The sequence below is a fragment of the Molothrus ater genome, chromosome 8 (assembly GCF_012460135.2).
Source record: "Molothrus ater isolate BHLD 08-10-18 breed brown headed cowbird chromosome 8, BPBGC_Mater_1.1, whole genome shotgun sequence".
NCBI lineage: Eukaryota > Metazoa > Chordata > Aves > Passeriformes > Icteridae > Molothrus > Molothrus ater.
In genome coordinates, this window is record NC_050485.2 from 15,122,254 (window position 1) to 15,139,239 (window position 16,986).

The following is a 16,986-nucleotide window of genomic DNA, read 5'->3' on the forward strand; positions in this document are numbered from 1 at the left end:
TGAAGTTTTATTTTACTCTGGTCAGTGTTTCCTTCATAGAAAAAGAAATAAATGGCCAGAGAGAAGAAAGAACTCCCCAACTTGAAGCATTAGACATCTTTCATGTTATCAGGCATTAGCCTTCTGATTTTGAGCTTGGGCTCACAACATTCATGGTATTTAATTTATTAAATTATGTGTTAATATGGAGCATGGCAGGGGCACATCATTCTGACTGCTGAGTCCAGTAACCATTACAATAAATCCACTTGATAGGAGAAAGAGAACACAGTTTTCACCTGCTTCCAAAATTCTCAGCCATCATCATTAGCCTAGCACCTGTACAGCTACATTTTCATCCTTCTAGCTGTGAATACAGAAACTGCTGTTGATTCAGACTGTTGAATACCCAGCCCTGTTTACTCTAGAAAACAAACAAGTATCCTTCATTCTTATAGCTACTACATTCACATTCACTGAATCTCATTCTGTCTTCTGGCTATTTAATTAACAAGCTTTATTAGGATGTCTGAAGTCACACAGCTAGAGGGGGAAAAAAGCCTGAGAAGCTCACTCTAATAAGTTCTACAAACCTATAAAAACAGAGTATTTTGGATAGTGTTATATTGGAATAAATTTATCTTTATGTCTAACCAAAAAAATGAGTCTGACAGAGATCTTTACAATTTACATTGCCTAGCAGTACATGATCTCTAAAAGGCTTGCAAGTCTTGTGCTTGACTTGTGCTCAGAAACTTCATAGCATTTTCAAACAACTTCCCTCACTGACTTACAAGCAAAAATAAAGTAAGAAATATTCATAGCTTGAAATTATGCATATACTTTGGGACCCTTGCAGCATAAAAAAGTAGGGAAATATTTTTCCTGTTTATTCCCAATAGGATAAATTCAGAAAATGGTAACAAAGAAGTTTACAAATTGTTGTCACCCTACTAATACGTTACCTACCATACATCCTCACTTGACCAGCCCTACTCACTTTAATCAGATTCACTCTTTACAGAACTAATTCTCGTAGCATTAATATAGAATTATTGTATGTGTGCAAGCTCTAAACAGAATAAAGTAAATGAAAGCTTTATGAAAATACCACTTCTAAGATTAAAAAAAATCTAAAATAAAAAATTAGATCAGATTGAAATAAAATATTGAATCAGATTATTCAATTGTTCCAGTTTCTAAGGCTGATTTTACAACCTGATTTGTTGTGTGGTCATTTCATTTAAGAAATGCAAGGAGCAACTTCAGCACATAGAAAGGAAAGGGTTAATGAAGTTCAGGCTAAAACTATGACAGTGAGATTTACTTTTTTTTGCATTCTATTACATAATTGCAGATGTGTATTGTCAATTCTGCTCCTTGGGTCTCATCTGCCTTCAACACAAAAATTACAGCTTTTATTAAGAACATAACATGACCCTGATGTTTTGACCTTAGCCACCAGCTGCAGTTTGCAGAGAAGGGCTCTGCCACAGAGCACTTGCTAGCTGGGTTTGCTTACCTGGGTGCAGATAGTAGGGAGACACAGTGCCAGCTTGACCATATCAGGAAGAATGGACTGGAACAGATGCTGAGCCTCTGCATCTTCAAGAACCTGTTAAAAAAATAAGGAGAAAAAAAAGCTTTTTACTCAGAAATAATGACTGAATTAGAAGTTTGTGAAAACAAGACCTATGCAAAAGAAACAAGAAAAAAAAGAAAAAAACTGGCCCTCTTAGCTTCATGCCAAATCTGTAACACTTTCACAGCAGTACCTCACTGAATTCACCTTGCAATAATGCACTGAGATACCGAAACAAGTCTCACAAGTTGCAGTTGAGAAAACATGTCAACAAATGCCCTTTAAAGAAAGCTTGAGTAAGTTACCATTTTATTCTTTCCAAGGCAATGAACGAAATTTTCATCTGAAAAAATCACTACCTAACCACAGAAGTACTGGAATGATTTACTCAAATTTCATATTCAGGTCATATTCCAAGACAAGTACCTGTGACATCCTGCTATAAAGGACAGATAAAATGCACTCCTGGCTCAGATCAGTGGGCCTCTGCAGCAGCAACAGGAAATCCTCTGCAAGAGGATGCAATCCTGTGCATTTTCTGCCATCCATCCCCACCATGTTCCCTCAAGAATTCCAGCCACTGTTACATAAAGGTGCAGCCTGCAGGCCCCACAGGGGCAATCTTTTCAGGTTGCAATCTTTTCAGTCTCTTCCTATAGGACACCTGCCACTACAACTATTTCAGCTGCCTCACCTGCTCTTCTAACATACTTTCTGAGAAGGGGAGACCAGGATTGACAACACTGAAAACAAATGGGTGCACCCATGTTTCACAAGGCCTCTCAAAGCTTTTACACCCAAGAATAAGTCACATCAAAGCTTTCTTGCCCTGCTCTCAGTTCCCCCCTGACATTGTCTGACCCACTGTGTTTGGCTGCCAAAGCCTATCAAGTCAATATATTCAGAGCAAGTCCAGGAACCCACCCACATGCCTACTGATGTATCACACACCTGTTTTTCAAAGATGCAAAAATTTCTTTAAGGTAGGCAATGGTCTTCTAAGAAAAGCTAGGATAAGAGGTTATAAAAAGAAATGCAACATGAAGTGGCACAGTTGCAATATGAGAAGCAGCACAAAAGCCTCAAAACTCTCAGTCTGCTGAATGAATAGGCTGAACAGAGATGTAGAGAAAAGCACATTGCTATGATGTGGAAGTTTTTCCCCTCATCTGTGGGTACAGGCATCAGATGTCAGTGGCTGTTAGATTTGCATGCTGCATTCAAGGCAAAAAGCAGAGAGAAGAGAACACACACCTTGCACTACAGTGGGGAACAGAAGACAAAGGTCACAGCTCAGTTTTCTGTCTCCATCCTTCCCCTGCAGGGAATCTGTATTTGAGACCAATACTTTCTACCAGTTTCTAGACTAAAAACCTGAAAATTCTGAAATGGTGGCTTTAAAACTACACAATATTATTTTTCAAGTAACACTTAAAAAATTGATTTGCTACCAGTTTTGCACAAAACCAGTTGCAGACAGAATGGATGAAACAGCATGAAGGTATTATCAACTTGAGTCTCTACAACACTTAAGACTAATTGTGAAATCACAGGAACAGATCTTTTTAGTCATATTTTCAGGGCTTTGCAATTCACATTTCTATGGAAAGTTTCACATAGGCTTCAGAATATAAAAAAGACACTGGCAATTCTCTTGAGAAGGAAAACATGGTGCCTCAGACTCAAGACACATTGATCCTCATAAACACTGAAAATATTGTTTGAAGGTAACTGTAGCAACTTCTGCTCTTCCAAGATCATTAAAATAACCATAGAAATATCTTGGCTCTGTTGTCTCCTGCTCCAAGTAATAATATAAAGGGATAAGAGTACTTAGGAAGTTGAAAACCAAAACACAAACAAATGCTCAAAGCACAAACAACTTCTGTTCAGAAAAAGGGGGAAATACAACAACATCAAGACCTACAAAGTTACTTTGTATGCATTATGTATGCTGCTTGTGGAGGCATAAAAATGAGGGTTTAATATAAAGTTTTAAAATGAAAGAAGAACTTACAAAGACCAACAAGCCCAGGAAACACGAAAATAACTTGATATGAGGAAGAATCCAAGTAACAAACAAAGTACTTCTGAAAGTAAGATGGGAAATGAGCAAGATGCATCTCTCCTGTTGCTGGCTGCATATGCACCTACATATTTACACAGCATAAGTCAAACCCTGAAAACTGTGACCTAACCTTTAACATTATCTGCTCTAGCAGGAAAATTTGCTCTGTTCTTAGGCACAATGTTTTTAAGTGCCATAAAGTAACCAAATGAGCATTTAAAATCCGGAATTTCAAATCTCAACCCATAAAATGAATACGTAAGTTACAGCTATTCAAAAACTGACATTTAACCTCAGATGTCTACCAGGCTGTCAAATTCTGATCTTCTCTTCCCTTCGGGTAACACTTCCTCTCTTTTAAAGCTGACATATAAATAGTGGCTGCTGTGCTTTGCTGACTGCCACAGACTACACAGTATGACTTATCTGGTGACACATTATGGCACCAGACTTTGTCAGAGCTGTCAAGACTTCAACCTTTTCTTTATGCTTCTTTGAAAACAACATAATAATAGCGTGAGACAATTTCTTCCCAAAACAGAGGCAGGCCAGCAATTGCACAGCTCAGCTCTGATGCAGAATACTTAACTATAAAGGTCACTTCTACTCTGAAATCCTACTTTTCGTTCTTCTTACCTTCCTAATGATGTACCAGAGTATGCTTTCTTTTCTATAGTATTTCTATGCATGAGTTTTACTAGATCTCTACTAATGAAAAATGTCAACATTTAGAGGTGTTACTGCCCAAAAGTGTTCTCCTTGACTTCTGATTATTCTTACATGTGAATGAAGCGAATTTTTAAAAGAGTTTTGGGTGCCATGAGGACCCCACAACTTCACAATATATGATCATTGTGAGTTCACAGACCTTGTCAATAAATTTCTAATTCAGCATTGTTCTCTATCAAATGGCCACATCCACGTAACTAAAGTTTACCCTGTCTGCCCAGACACTCTTCCTGTACAGGTAACATTCCCTTGAGGTTTCTGTGAAAAAGAACACCTGCAAACCTCTGGCTGCTTGGCCCTCACAGCCTCTTTTGACCACTCACCCAGCAAACCATCACCCATGCAGCTTTGTAGACTCACCACTGTCACTGCATATTCTCAGCTATGCTGAGTGCAACAGAGCCTGGTGTTACCTGTGACAGTCTTTTCAGGCTTTGAAAGCAGCAAAAAAGGAACACTCAGTCATGGAAAGTAAAAGAATTCCAGGACATGGAGTGCTGACAACACAGCTACATCTGGCAGACATCCCACGATGCACATGCCAGCCTGAAGAACCTAACATCAGCAGAGAGAACACCTGGTCAAGAACTGAGGGGAGATTTATTCGCAAGGCAACTCTCTTCAGGAAGCAGGGACTTCTACTGATGTAAAATCCAGCATATTTAGAGTGACACTGCACATTCTACGTATTTGATGCTGCTGAAAGAGGAATGTGTTCATTCTATCCATTCAAACACATGGACACACCCTCACACACCACATTTCATCACTTCCCATGTTCATCTGACAATTTCCTGACATCCTTCATCTTGCTGATTCTACAGAAAAATAATCTGGAGGTGGGGTTAGTCTGTCCATGCAGTAATAAGTTGAAGCAGCCTACCAAAAAGTCATGCATTATTAGATGTGTGCAGAGTGGGTGTTAAGTGAGAAAGCATCAGTCATGACCCTTGTCAAAGGGCTACAAAGGCAGAGCTTGGATAGCAACTCTTCTCACTGAAAAAACAGGAATGCTCTGGTCAGAATGAAGTTGCTAAAACAAGCACCTCACTTGGAAGTAAATCTGCTAGTACAGGAATGTCTGTATAAATTCACTATTGTGCTTTTAATTATGTACAAGTTTTTCAAGGCTACAACTCTGCAAATACTAAGAGAAAAGACTGAATTTCCATTTTTAAAGGAACTAACTTTTGTTTTCTAACTTAAGGAATTCTAAAATGTGAAATGGTTGTCAACAAGATTTCATAAAGGAAAATACACTTAAGTACCATAGCAATTTTGGTTTTAAACAATTGATCAGTTTCTCCTTTCCTTATTATGCACTACTGTCCTTCACAGCTTCCTTCAGTATTTGAAACAAAAATATAAATACACTGTTGACTTTATCAGTGCTCCAGCCATGCAAAATACATAGGAATTAAATACATGCAGGGGTTATACCCTGAGGGAAAAGTACATGGAGTCAGAGTTGCAAAGCATGACTTGCTTTTTACCAAAGAAATAATTTGGCAACTCCATCACTATTTTCACTGGAGTGACTGATTAAATGAACAGGACTTAGGGCTCTAATTCCTAAGATGCAAATGGCTCAGTGAGCTGTAGCAGAGGTATGAGCTCTTGGCCAAACCTGCATTGCAATTTAGCAAAATGAACATTTATCCTGCAGCAAAGAGGCCTGACTAAACATGGCTGTAAGTAATGGCCTCTTGTCACTATAAACCAGTCCTCCAAAATGCAGGGACGAATATGCCTGACAGCCTAATAAGAAGGATCTGAGGTAGCATGGGGTGATAGTGATGGTAGAGAGTTTAAATCTAAATCTGACTGCTCATCAAAGCAGACAAACCACACGTAGGGTACACAAATTTGGACAGCTCCATCTATCACACGGGAAGGCACAGCCATCATGCCAACAGGCAGGCAGCATGCTAAGACAGCAATGGCTTAATGCTTTCAATTTGTAGGGTTTTATATGCCCATATTAACTTCTGTGGCAGGACAAGACCAACTGAATCATGTTCTTAAGGATGAAGAGGAAAACCAGAGTGCTTCCTTCAGACTATCTCTTATTTTCTAATTGTAAAGGATTTTGACCTTCTGACTTTTTCCTTCCCAGCTACCATAATGCCTCATGCTGTCAGTGATTTGAACCATCTACAGTTAGTACACTGAACTTTCCAGTAACAAGTTTCCAAATTATTCTAAAGTAAGATATCATATAAAGGTGAAAATATAAGATATCATTTAGAGGTGATAATGCTGAACTAAATAATTGGACAAGCCAAATAACTTGTATGTACTCTATTTACAGTAGGTTCATTCTCCTAATTTCAGGAATAGGTTTTTTCTTTTTCCTTCTTCACTATCTTCAATTTATCTCAAATAAAATATCTATTTATATTTTTATAAGGTATTTTGAAGCACATGAAATACTTCAAAGCTGAAAACACTGTCCTTGGAGGTATTTTAAAAATGTATGGATGTGGTGCTTAGGGACATGGTTCTGTGGTGGACTTGGCAGTGCTATGTTAATTTTTAACTCTATGAACTTCAGGGTCTTTATCAACATAAATGGTTCCATGATTTTGAGGCATTTAAACACCTGAGTGTGCTCAAACAATCAGAACATGCGCCCGCTCCTTTATTGCACTTTATTGTTTTCATTCTCTCTTCCTTCCAGAAGAGAGAATTTCCCTGTTCACCTGACTCATCCAGAAATCCCCTGCTTCTTGCATACTGTTTAACACTTAAACATGGGGAAGTCTAAATCCATGACTAGAACTCTGCAGTGCCAATAAAACAACAAGAAGCTGGTTATGACATTGAAGTCCTTTACTTGAAAGTAACCAACCTCAGACTGGCAATCTGTACTCCCCTTCTTCCTCTAATCCTTGTCATAGGTGCCTTTAAACATCACAGAATCCTAAGAGCAGACTTTCTCAATCTGACATTGGAACAGATGGGGAAAAACAACTGAACAAACAAACAAACACACAAACAACAAAAAGGCCCATGTCAGTTCCTATTGAGTGACTTTAAAAACTAATCTATTTAAATTAAACCCCCAAAACAAGCATCACTATGTAGTACTCTCTACAAAGCCTTTCTTTCTGCACAGGGAGGAGATCAATTCTACTTAAAGACATTGTGCCACAACTATCAGTGCACTCACATCCAGACAGAGACACCAGGCTGCAGCCCAGTAACTCGCATGCCTCTGCAAAACAGACTCATCATAATGTCAAATACTGTACATATTAACAAGACTGAAACATAGAAGAAATGTGAGCTGGAGGGTGTGGTGTGTGTGCATTCTAGTTCCCATTTTATCACGTCAATGGATTTCCAAAACTGCAGGAAAGAATACTCTCATCTGCCTCTTCCAGTTCCTTTACAAAACTAATTCAGTAGAAAACACACTCAGCTGTCAAATCCATCCCGTTTATTGAGCGCTTGTCTGATTAGAAACAAAAGGAAGGACAAAGTAATCTTTGGAGGAAAGAAGAAAGAAACCGTAACACTGGATTATGCAGAGAAGAATCTTATTTGAGAACAAGAATGCTCCTGACATTTATCAAAACCACAAACTGACACTTCAAAAGGAAAAAAGAAGACAGCTTACAACGCAGAGGTTAATTTGGTTATGTTTAATTTTCTTCCCTCCAAAGGCTCATTCACGTCTTCTGCCAATCCAACTCTGGAATAACCTCTCAGGTGTATCATCCTTAACAACTTCTGCTTTGTTCTCAAAGCTTTTAAACATTCTAAATAAAATCTGAAAGAAGAATGTGTGTTTATTTTTCAATCTCTTCTTAATGGTTTTAGAAGCCCAGTTGATTCTTCCAAGGAACTGGAAATCTACCCTCAGTCATTTTCACTACCCTTCAGGCCACCAATAGCTTCTACCTCTATGCTGCTGCAGAGTGATTCTGTCATGGCTAGAAGCATCACAGCCATTTCCAAAGCAGTGGCAGAGTCCTGGGATGAAATGTCAAATACCACTTTCTAAGTACTTTCAAGTTACTCTAGGGAAGTAGAGCAAGTATGACCTTGCCTCTATAGAAGAGTTGTAACATGAGGGGAAGATAAAGTTCCTTTCACCTGCCTGATACAAGTTCCCAGTAAAAGTGATCTGTTCCCAGGCTAATTCAAAACTTTTATCTCTCTGAATATAATAATAGAGGAAAAATATTTACTACTGCTATGATTTATAAAACAATTTTTAAAAACAGTGTAGAAGTGTTTGAAAGCCTTCAGATACTAAATACGTTCTGCAATCACTTTTGAAACTTTGGCACAAAAAGATTCATGAGGCAACACAGCTGTTATCCTTATGGAAACTGCATTTTCTTTAATATGCCAAAACAACAAGCCAAAACAAAAAGTCAAGCACAGGAAGAAGGGAAAAAATAGGATCAAGTAAAAACAAAACTATACCACTGCAGATTTTAACCAATCTATAGACTATTTTTTGCTTGACTGTCAGTATTACACAGACTCAAAATGACCAATATTTAAAGAAAAATATCTAGTAATTACAATTTTATTGGCCAAATAAAACCCTCAGACCATCTTGAGGGTATACACTTGGCCACTTTTGCAAACCTGCTCTTTAAAAAATGCATGGCAGCAGTAACAAACTCTCCAAGGAAGCCATATAAGCAAAATCAGTTTTTCAGATGAAAAGGAAGGAGGGAAAAACCCAGGAATATAATTACAATCTACTTCCTTTATACTTCATAGTCATCCTAAAAAATGACAATGCCTCTTTACCACCTCCCTACCTACATGTACACCTTTTCAGCAAGCATTTCTCTTGAAAGCTTTGACCACCTGGCTTTGTTTTGTGGGGCTTTTATATTCTAATGGCTCAATACATTATAAATAATTTTTTTTTAATCCAAAAGCACTAAGCAGCTAAGGAAAGCCCCCCCCCCAACAAAAAGAAACTTCTCTTAGTCACTTGGGATACATAGGTGAGCACAGATAAATGATGATTTACACATAATCCAGTCAAGAAATCTATTCATCAGTCCTCTGACCCCAAAACAAAAAACAAAGCAAGTATCAGATGGCAGCCTTTAAACCCAGAATTTTCAGGGTTTTTTATGGTTTTCTTTTCTTTTTCAAAGAGGAATGTTCTCAAGACAGTGAAAAACTACAAAAGAGACACTCAGAATGTGTCTTTACATAGATCTTTATTAAAGCACTGAGTATCCACAAGAACCTGGGACACAGCACAATTATATCTCTGCACCTGCTATGTGCAGCTATCCCTTCCCTGATAATTCCAACTCAGCAGTCATTGCAACAGTGCTTACAAAACACCACTTAAAAATACTCAACTGTTCTTCCAAGACAGTACAGAAAACTAAGAATAAGCCTGTAATTCCCTGCTCTTTCTCCTCTACAATGTTTAGTTTCTAATGTCTTGAATGTGTACAAGATGCATATTCCCCCCACCACAGAAAAGCTCACCTTTTGTTCAATATGGGAATAAATTCCTTTCTGCTGCTGTGAAAAGAAAACTCTTCATGGCACACTCAAAAGACCTTTTCAGTTTAGATTTTAAAAAGGTAATTTGATGTAATGAAAATTGCTTGAAAACATCTGGACTAAAGTAAAATCCAACAAGGAGCAATGGATAGGCTATTTTCAGCCTTGGGACATTCTGTTTCTTGCTTAAAAGCCTACTTTTGTAGTGCTGACATCTCTACACAATGCTTACTTCTGTTAGTACTGTCCAGACAATTACAAAAATGATTTATCAAAAACCCAGTCACCAGAACAATTTGGTACTTCAAAATTCCTTCTATTCCAGTTTCACTGATTACAGCAATCATTTTTTCAAGCAGATCATTCAAACAACAAAACAAACAGGAAAGACTGTCATGGTTCATAAGACCCACGAGGAGACAGGAGCGGGGTGAAACCCTACTAGAACATAAAGATTTCCCAAGATATGCACATACTTAACTGTAGCAGTCTTCTGTGTTTGGTCTTTTTCAAATGAATGAAAATCTAGAGCTCAACCATAATCCAATTATACTACATTGCATTTGCATCATCTTCACATGCTGGATTTATAGTCATTTTTTTAGATCAAAGTTTGAAAAAACCAGTAAAAAAATGGAGCCATAATTTCCAAAATTACCCAGGTAATTTGAAAATTTTCTCAAGGTTATTTTGGGGTTATTAAAGATAAGACTATACACCTACAAGAGACTGTGTGGTTCTGTGGCTGTCTGCAATTCTGCAATTAGAGTATTTCATTGACAATCGAGCTCTTAATTTTATTCAGTTATCTCAAAATGCAACCAATTCTTTGAGAGGAAGCAGACACACTGCCAATATTTGCATGTCTGATTTTTTTGCTCAGTTCTCTATCATTTAGTATGCTCTAATTGTAACTCAAGTTACTTGTATCTGACATTTTCTGAAAGCAGCAAATTCAGTCCAAACATGCTAGTATGCTAGGTAGTAGCATACATTTACAAGATAAACTACATTTTGGCCAAAAACTGCACTAAGCACTTTCTGTAGATATCCCAGGTTGTACAGGCTTGTACCACAATCAGCAACACACATCTGCTAGGTGTTCCAGTGAAACACATTAGTGTACTTCTATTTACTTTAATTATTCTTAATGTCAATGAGTCTTTTTAGTCAAAGCATTGACTAAAAAGACTCATTGGAACAAGCTCCATCACTCCTCACTTTCAGAATATTCTCTTATATTCTGGAATCTGCACACAACACCTGCAGTAGAAAAAGTGGTATTTTAGAAAGTGTGTGTGCACACACCCATATAAATACTGCTAGGCTGCAATTAAAATGGCAAGAATTTGTGAAAACAAAAACCAATTTCTAGTACAAGAGTTAACTTCAATTTTGCAAGGAAAGGAAACCAGACTTTTGGAAGATCAAAACATATATAATATGGATGTGTGGTATTTGTGGAAAATAGAAAGAGATGTATTTATAGATCAATTTCTATACATATTTATCTTATTACTTTATTTATGTGTTTTTAAATTACATTTATGGAAAATTTTGAAAAGGCATTAAGTGAAGTTCTAAAAACTTACAAAAAGAGACTTGCATGTAAAAGCAGATGGTAACAAAGTCTCCCATGCCAACTGTTCTGGACTTCTAAAAGGACTCAGCATGCAGTAGCATCCATCATGTAAGTTTTAGTGGAAAGAAGTGAGAAATGGAACTCCTTTTCTAATCTTGTATCAAAACTAATTACAGCTCTAATTCTAAGACAACTATTTTTAAAGATGTAGAAAAATAGCAATATATTCCTTCAGTTTCACATGTGAGTTTGTTTTCTTGCTACATGGCTTTTTATCAGATTTTACAATAATCTGAGGTTTCTGCTACAAAAAATCCCAACTGCTAACAGTCAGTTTGGAGGCTAAAGCCAGTGACCTCACACTTGACTGGAAAAGGAGAAAGAGGAGGACAGACAAAGTGGTCTGGTAAATTCTTCCCTCATGCTGAAGGTTCTTCCCTGTAATTAAGTATAAAGAAGGGAAGAGACTGGTCTTTTTAGACATCACTATCATTTTTCTTTTCATCTCATAGAAAAATCTAAAAGTTATACAGCTTCTTTTATAATATAAAAGGATTTCCTGGATGCTGAATTTGCATGGGAATCAACAGCAAATATGCAATTACAGGCCATTAAATAGACTGATTGGCTTCAACAGCTTTCCCAAAAGACAGAAAGACCACAAGGCACCCATACACAGGCACTGCAGACACAGACACAGTTTTCTCTACACTAGAATCAAATCTAACAGTTGGAAATTGAGTATTACACAGTGGAGAGTGTCTTTGTAAAAATACTGATAGCATATCCCCTCTAAGAATTCCTACTTGAGTCAAGTAGGCACCAAGGGTTTAAAGAGAGCCTGGAAAAGCAAATTTTGAAAGGCATAAGTGCCTTAAGTGATTCAAGCATTTAAAATGCCAATGACCTTTAGTATTTTTGCCTCTTAGAGAAGTCTATTGTATAGATGTCATACCTTTCTGTCAGCATCATCTCATATTGCACACTATGCAACAACAGACCCTGCATGACAAGGCCACTTGTCTCAACTCTCAGCTTCAATCCAGCCAAGCCATAAGAATGTAAAATGGACAATAGCTCCATGTACAACAGAATGACAGTAGAATGAAAGCACAGCAGCAAAGGATTCCTAGGAAAGTCTAACAGCAAGAAGCACAGGTAATCAGCAGCACTTCCTCATTCGCAGTAATCAGTATCAGAAATTCCCAGAGCCCTCTGTGGGTGTCAGTGAGATCTTTCTAACAGCAATTTCTCCATATTCCTTCAAAACCTGATGTAAGGCATAGCATCCTCTAGCTCCCCTGACAAGGGGTTCCACAGCATTCAGTATCTCAATAAGTACTTTTGTCTGGTGTTGAAACCCTTACCTGCTAAGAACACTCATCTGGTGTCCCTTAACTGCTGTGATAGAAGAATGGACAGTCATTCCATCTTCACCCTCTCTTACATTTCTTTTGGACAGCAGTGTTACACCCATTACTCATGTCCCTCAACTAAGAAGATAAGGTGAAATGATCCTAACTTATTCAGACATTTCTCATATGGAAACTATTACATACCTTTGCATCACTCCTGACTCCTCTCCCTGTATGTACTCCACTTCCTAAACTTTCCACCAAAATGACCAAAGACTTCAGACAAACAAAATATAGTTATGGATCCACTGTACTGAACCTGCAAGAGGTATTATGATCCATTTGTCAGACCAGGTACAGCACCTCAGACACAATCACTGCCTATGCCACACAAATTTACCTAAACTCAATCTTTGCCCTATGCCATTTTCAGATTTAAACACTCCTCTGTTCCTGAAAGGGGAGGACAGAGGCAAGCAATAAGAGGAGGAGTTCATTGACAAGAATTATGCTTAAGCTCTAATTGACTTTAAAGCAATATAATAAAACCAAAGCATGTCCAGCACAAGGAGGCCCAATCTAAAGCAGTACACCATGTGATTCTCTTAAATGACAGAGCCCTACTACTCCCTTTAGATCAAGTTGCTGTTGTCACAGATTAGTCCAAGGCCCAAGTCCTGAGTGACCTAACTAGACTTTTTATTTCATGCACTTAGGAAAAAGCAAAATAACTGGTTTTTGCCTGGAAGTGGAATGGCAAATCTAGAAGAAAGAAAAATAAAAACTACCACAGTGCATAGCACCGTTGAGCAAAAGCATGTAATTAATACCCAGCCCATCATCACTCCCAGAAATAAAGCTCATCTATAACACATTGTGGGTTCCAGTACAGCTCCATCCATAGTGATTTCCTCACATTTTCTTTTCTGCTTGTTGCTTACTCTTTCCTGGCTTCTGGTAAGTTCTGGGAAAACAGATGCAAGGATGACTTCCAAGTGACAAGAATTTTGCATGTACAAAGAAAAATATTAGCACTAATAATTTTCATCCACAAAGTAGTAACTTGAAGAAATTCTAAGCATGTATGCCAATATCAACAGACAGATGGCAAAACAAATGAATACAACACTGTGGAAATTCTGTAGAAAACAGCAGAAGAATCAGATGTCTGAAGTAAACAGCCACCAAGATCTTTACATACACTGTTCTATGAACAAGTTCTATGTTCTATATACAAGTTTTATGAAATTGTCAAAAGAAACAGAAAGGAATCCAAACATCCCAATTTACCTCACTGTACAAACAGGAATTATATTTCCACACATTAACTGACATTCAAGAGAATCCTTTGGAAAGTGTGAGGGCTCCCTCTTCTGGCAACACTTGGACCAAACTGCAGAACTTGCAGGTTGTGTTGTTCCAAAAAAAATCTTGGCTCACATACATAATATTTATTCCCTATTAGTTAAGAAAGCTGAAAGTGCTTTCATCTTAAGGGAAAATAAACCTAAGCCAAATAAACTGGTAATTATTGCTATTATAAGAAAATTTACTTGAATCTTACAACGTAGTGTTTAAAAATAATGCATATTTTGATAGTATAACTTGCAAGAAGCTACACCTAAAATAGGAACCCCAATGCAAGACTGATATGACAGTATTTAAGAGATTAATAGATAAGATGAGCTGTGCCCATAAGCAGAAGATAAAATAACAAAAGGCACTTTATAACCAAACACAGACCTATTGAAGTAATATCTGAATAATCCTCCACACAGACACCACTAGATTTACAGACACAGCTCCCTTCTAAATCACACTACAAAATCCTTGGTTAAGCAGGCACTGGAAGTCAATAGTGCCCAACGATATAAATACATATCTGACAATCACAGATATAAATACATATCTGACAACCACAGACTCTGTTTTAATCTTTTTCTTTTAATATATATTTGTGACCACATCTCCTTCTGTTGAGCTGCTGCCACCCCCTTTGGGCTGATGACTCAGACCAGCTTTCCTTCTAACCAACCCCCTCAGCCTTGGCTGGGTAAACCTGAAACAGCTCCTCTGTACCCTCCAAATCATAGGATAAACCAGAAAATACACAGGCTAGTGGTAAGCCCTTAATCATTAACTCATAAATACAATGAATTCAAAAGCACTACAGCTCACTATACCCAGTATATTTAGGTCATTTCCACAGAGGATGTCAGCTTTCACACAAGAGCTGCTCACTTAGACTGCAAGCATTCTTTGAAAGCAGATGCCTTGTTTATTTACAAAGCTTGGAAAGTTCACACATCCCTTAATAATGGAAAAATTCAAACATTTCTCTGCAAAATCTATCCCCTCCACCTGTCCTGTAAACTCAATATATTCAACAAAGCAAGCCAGGGCTTGCTTTTGCTCCTGTGGTCTACAAGAGGCAACTCTGTCACAAGCTCTTCACTGTTTCTCATTTAAAATACTGCTGCACACTCTTTTAACTTGGCTGAAAATCTGTGTATGAAACAGATCTCCACCTTCATCTGAGAACCACACAAATAAACCATCATTCTCAGGATACAGAAATTTCCTTTTCATCCTCATGAAAGATTGATGCTGATCCCTAGTTTATTTCCCTATTGTTCCCTCTCCTCTGGAGACAGCTGATATTACTTACGCTCTCTGGCTGATGATCTCTGAATCTAATCACCCAGAGTTCTCAAAATCCCAAATGCACACTGTGAACACATCAGGACAAGCTCAGTGGTGCTTGTAGCAATATGATGTGAATCTGTTATGTTCCTGAGTCAGATTTTGAACTGAATAGCACTCATACTTTAAAACATTCTAATTTAGGTATGCATACTCCAGTAACATATGAGTGAACTCAACAGGCCAAGTTCATTTTGCTTAACATCTCCTGCTCTGATCACATGGCCTCAGCAGACATCTATTCACATACATAGCAAACAAAATTCACTTCAAAACAAATTTATTTTCCACTGAGTCTTAATAGGGCTTAGCAAGCCCCTCCCACAAAAACAACTATGTGTGTTTTAGAAGTACTTCTGATGTATTGAAGAAAAATACAACAATTTCTACTACATCTCATTTAACCTTGCATTTTGCTTTAATTAACATAGTTTCTAAGTGTCAATCAGGATGTACATTAATATTAGTCCAACTTGCATTTGAGACCTACTATTCATTTCCCTTTCCAATCCTCCCCATAAAAGTACTAATACCTAATACTTGAAACTATAAAACCCACCCCAGTCTCTCAAAGGCTCTACAGTTTAAATTCACCACCTCACCAAACAGCAAAATTTTTCTGCTATACCAGCAAAGTACAGTCCATACAAACACCACTGCAATAAGACATTAAGTTTTACAAAAAAAAAGAATAAAAAAACCAACACTTTTTAAAACAAAAAAAACATTACACTGGAAATATTAATATGATTTCTTAATAAATCTGGTCATCATAAAACAGAAAAAGGGCATTTCTCACCTTACTTTCAGGAAGCTTAGATATTACTGAAGAACCCAAGTTACATGTATAAAATTTAAAATTAAGTCAGTTTATAAGGTATAATCGTTGTTTCAGCTGAAATTACCACCTAAATAGCTGCTCATTTAGATATCTGACAACTGGAAATAAAGCCAAAAGCATTGAGACATATAGGCAAAATAGTCACTTTCATATTACTTTTCCTCTACTTTAAATCAACTTGTTTTACCTTCTCACAGAAGTCAGTAAGAGCTGTGAAGTCCCATTTCTTGGAATAAGCAACATTGTACCTCAATATGGCCTCCTAAGGAAGAAGCACAACAAAACAGAGCTAATTATTAATGGACGAAAACCCATTTTAGGAAATTCCCTTGTTGAAGGAGCAGCACCATCTGGTGGCTAAAACCTGCCACAGAGCCTGCCAAAACCCAGAACACTTAATTTGCTCTATTAATACTCTAGAAAATCCTTGATACTGAACTCTCTGGTTTGCTTTAGCAATGAATAAGCTTCAGTCTATGGGTTTTTTTCTCCTAACACAAAATAAAACAAGGCATATCTCCCAACAAACAACATAAATGCTCCCCATCCCATGCTTGCTCTTGTTAAAGTACTAATAAAAGTTACTTAAGGTATAAAAGCAATATAGCAGAAGTTGTACCAAGTCTGGGAACTTAAAAAATCAGAACCACG

General features: G+C 37.5%; 1 protein-coding gene across 2 annotated transcripts in view; it reads right to left on the reverse strand.

Annotated features, from left to right (window-relative positions):
* PARG (poly(ADP-ribose) glycohydrolase) overlaps nt 1–16,986 on the reverse strand; it is a 62,042-nt gene that overhangs the window by 33,642 nt on the left and 11,414 nt on the right. For both annotated transcript variants that reach the window (XM_036385529.1, XM_036385528.1), the window contains exons 7-8: nt 16,523–16,597; nt 1,502–1,594 (exon numbers count right to left, since the gene is read on the reverse strand). In XM_036385529.1, coding sequence (XP_036241422.1) covers nt 1,502–1,594; nt 16,523–16,597 — 168 coding nt within the window. The remainder of the gene's footprint in view (nt 1–1,501; nt 1,595–16,522; nt 16,598–16,986) is intronic.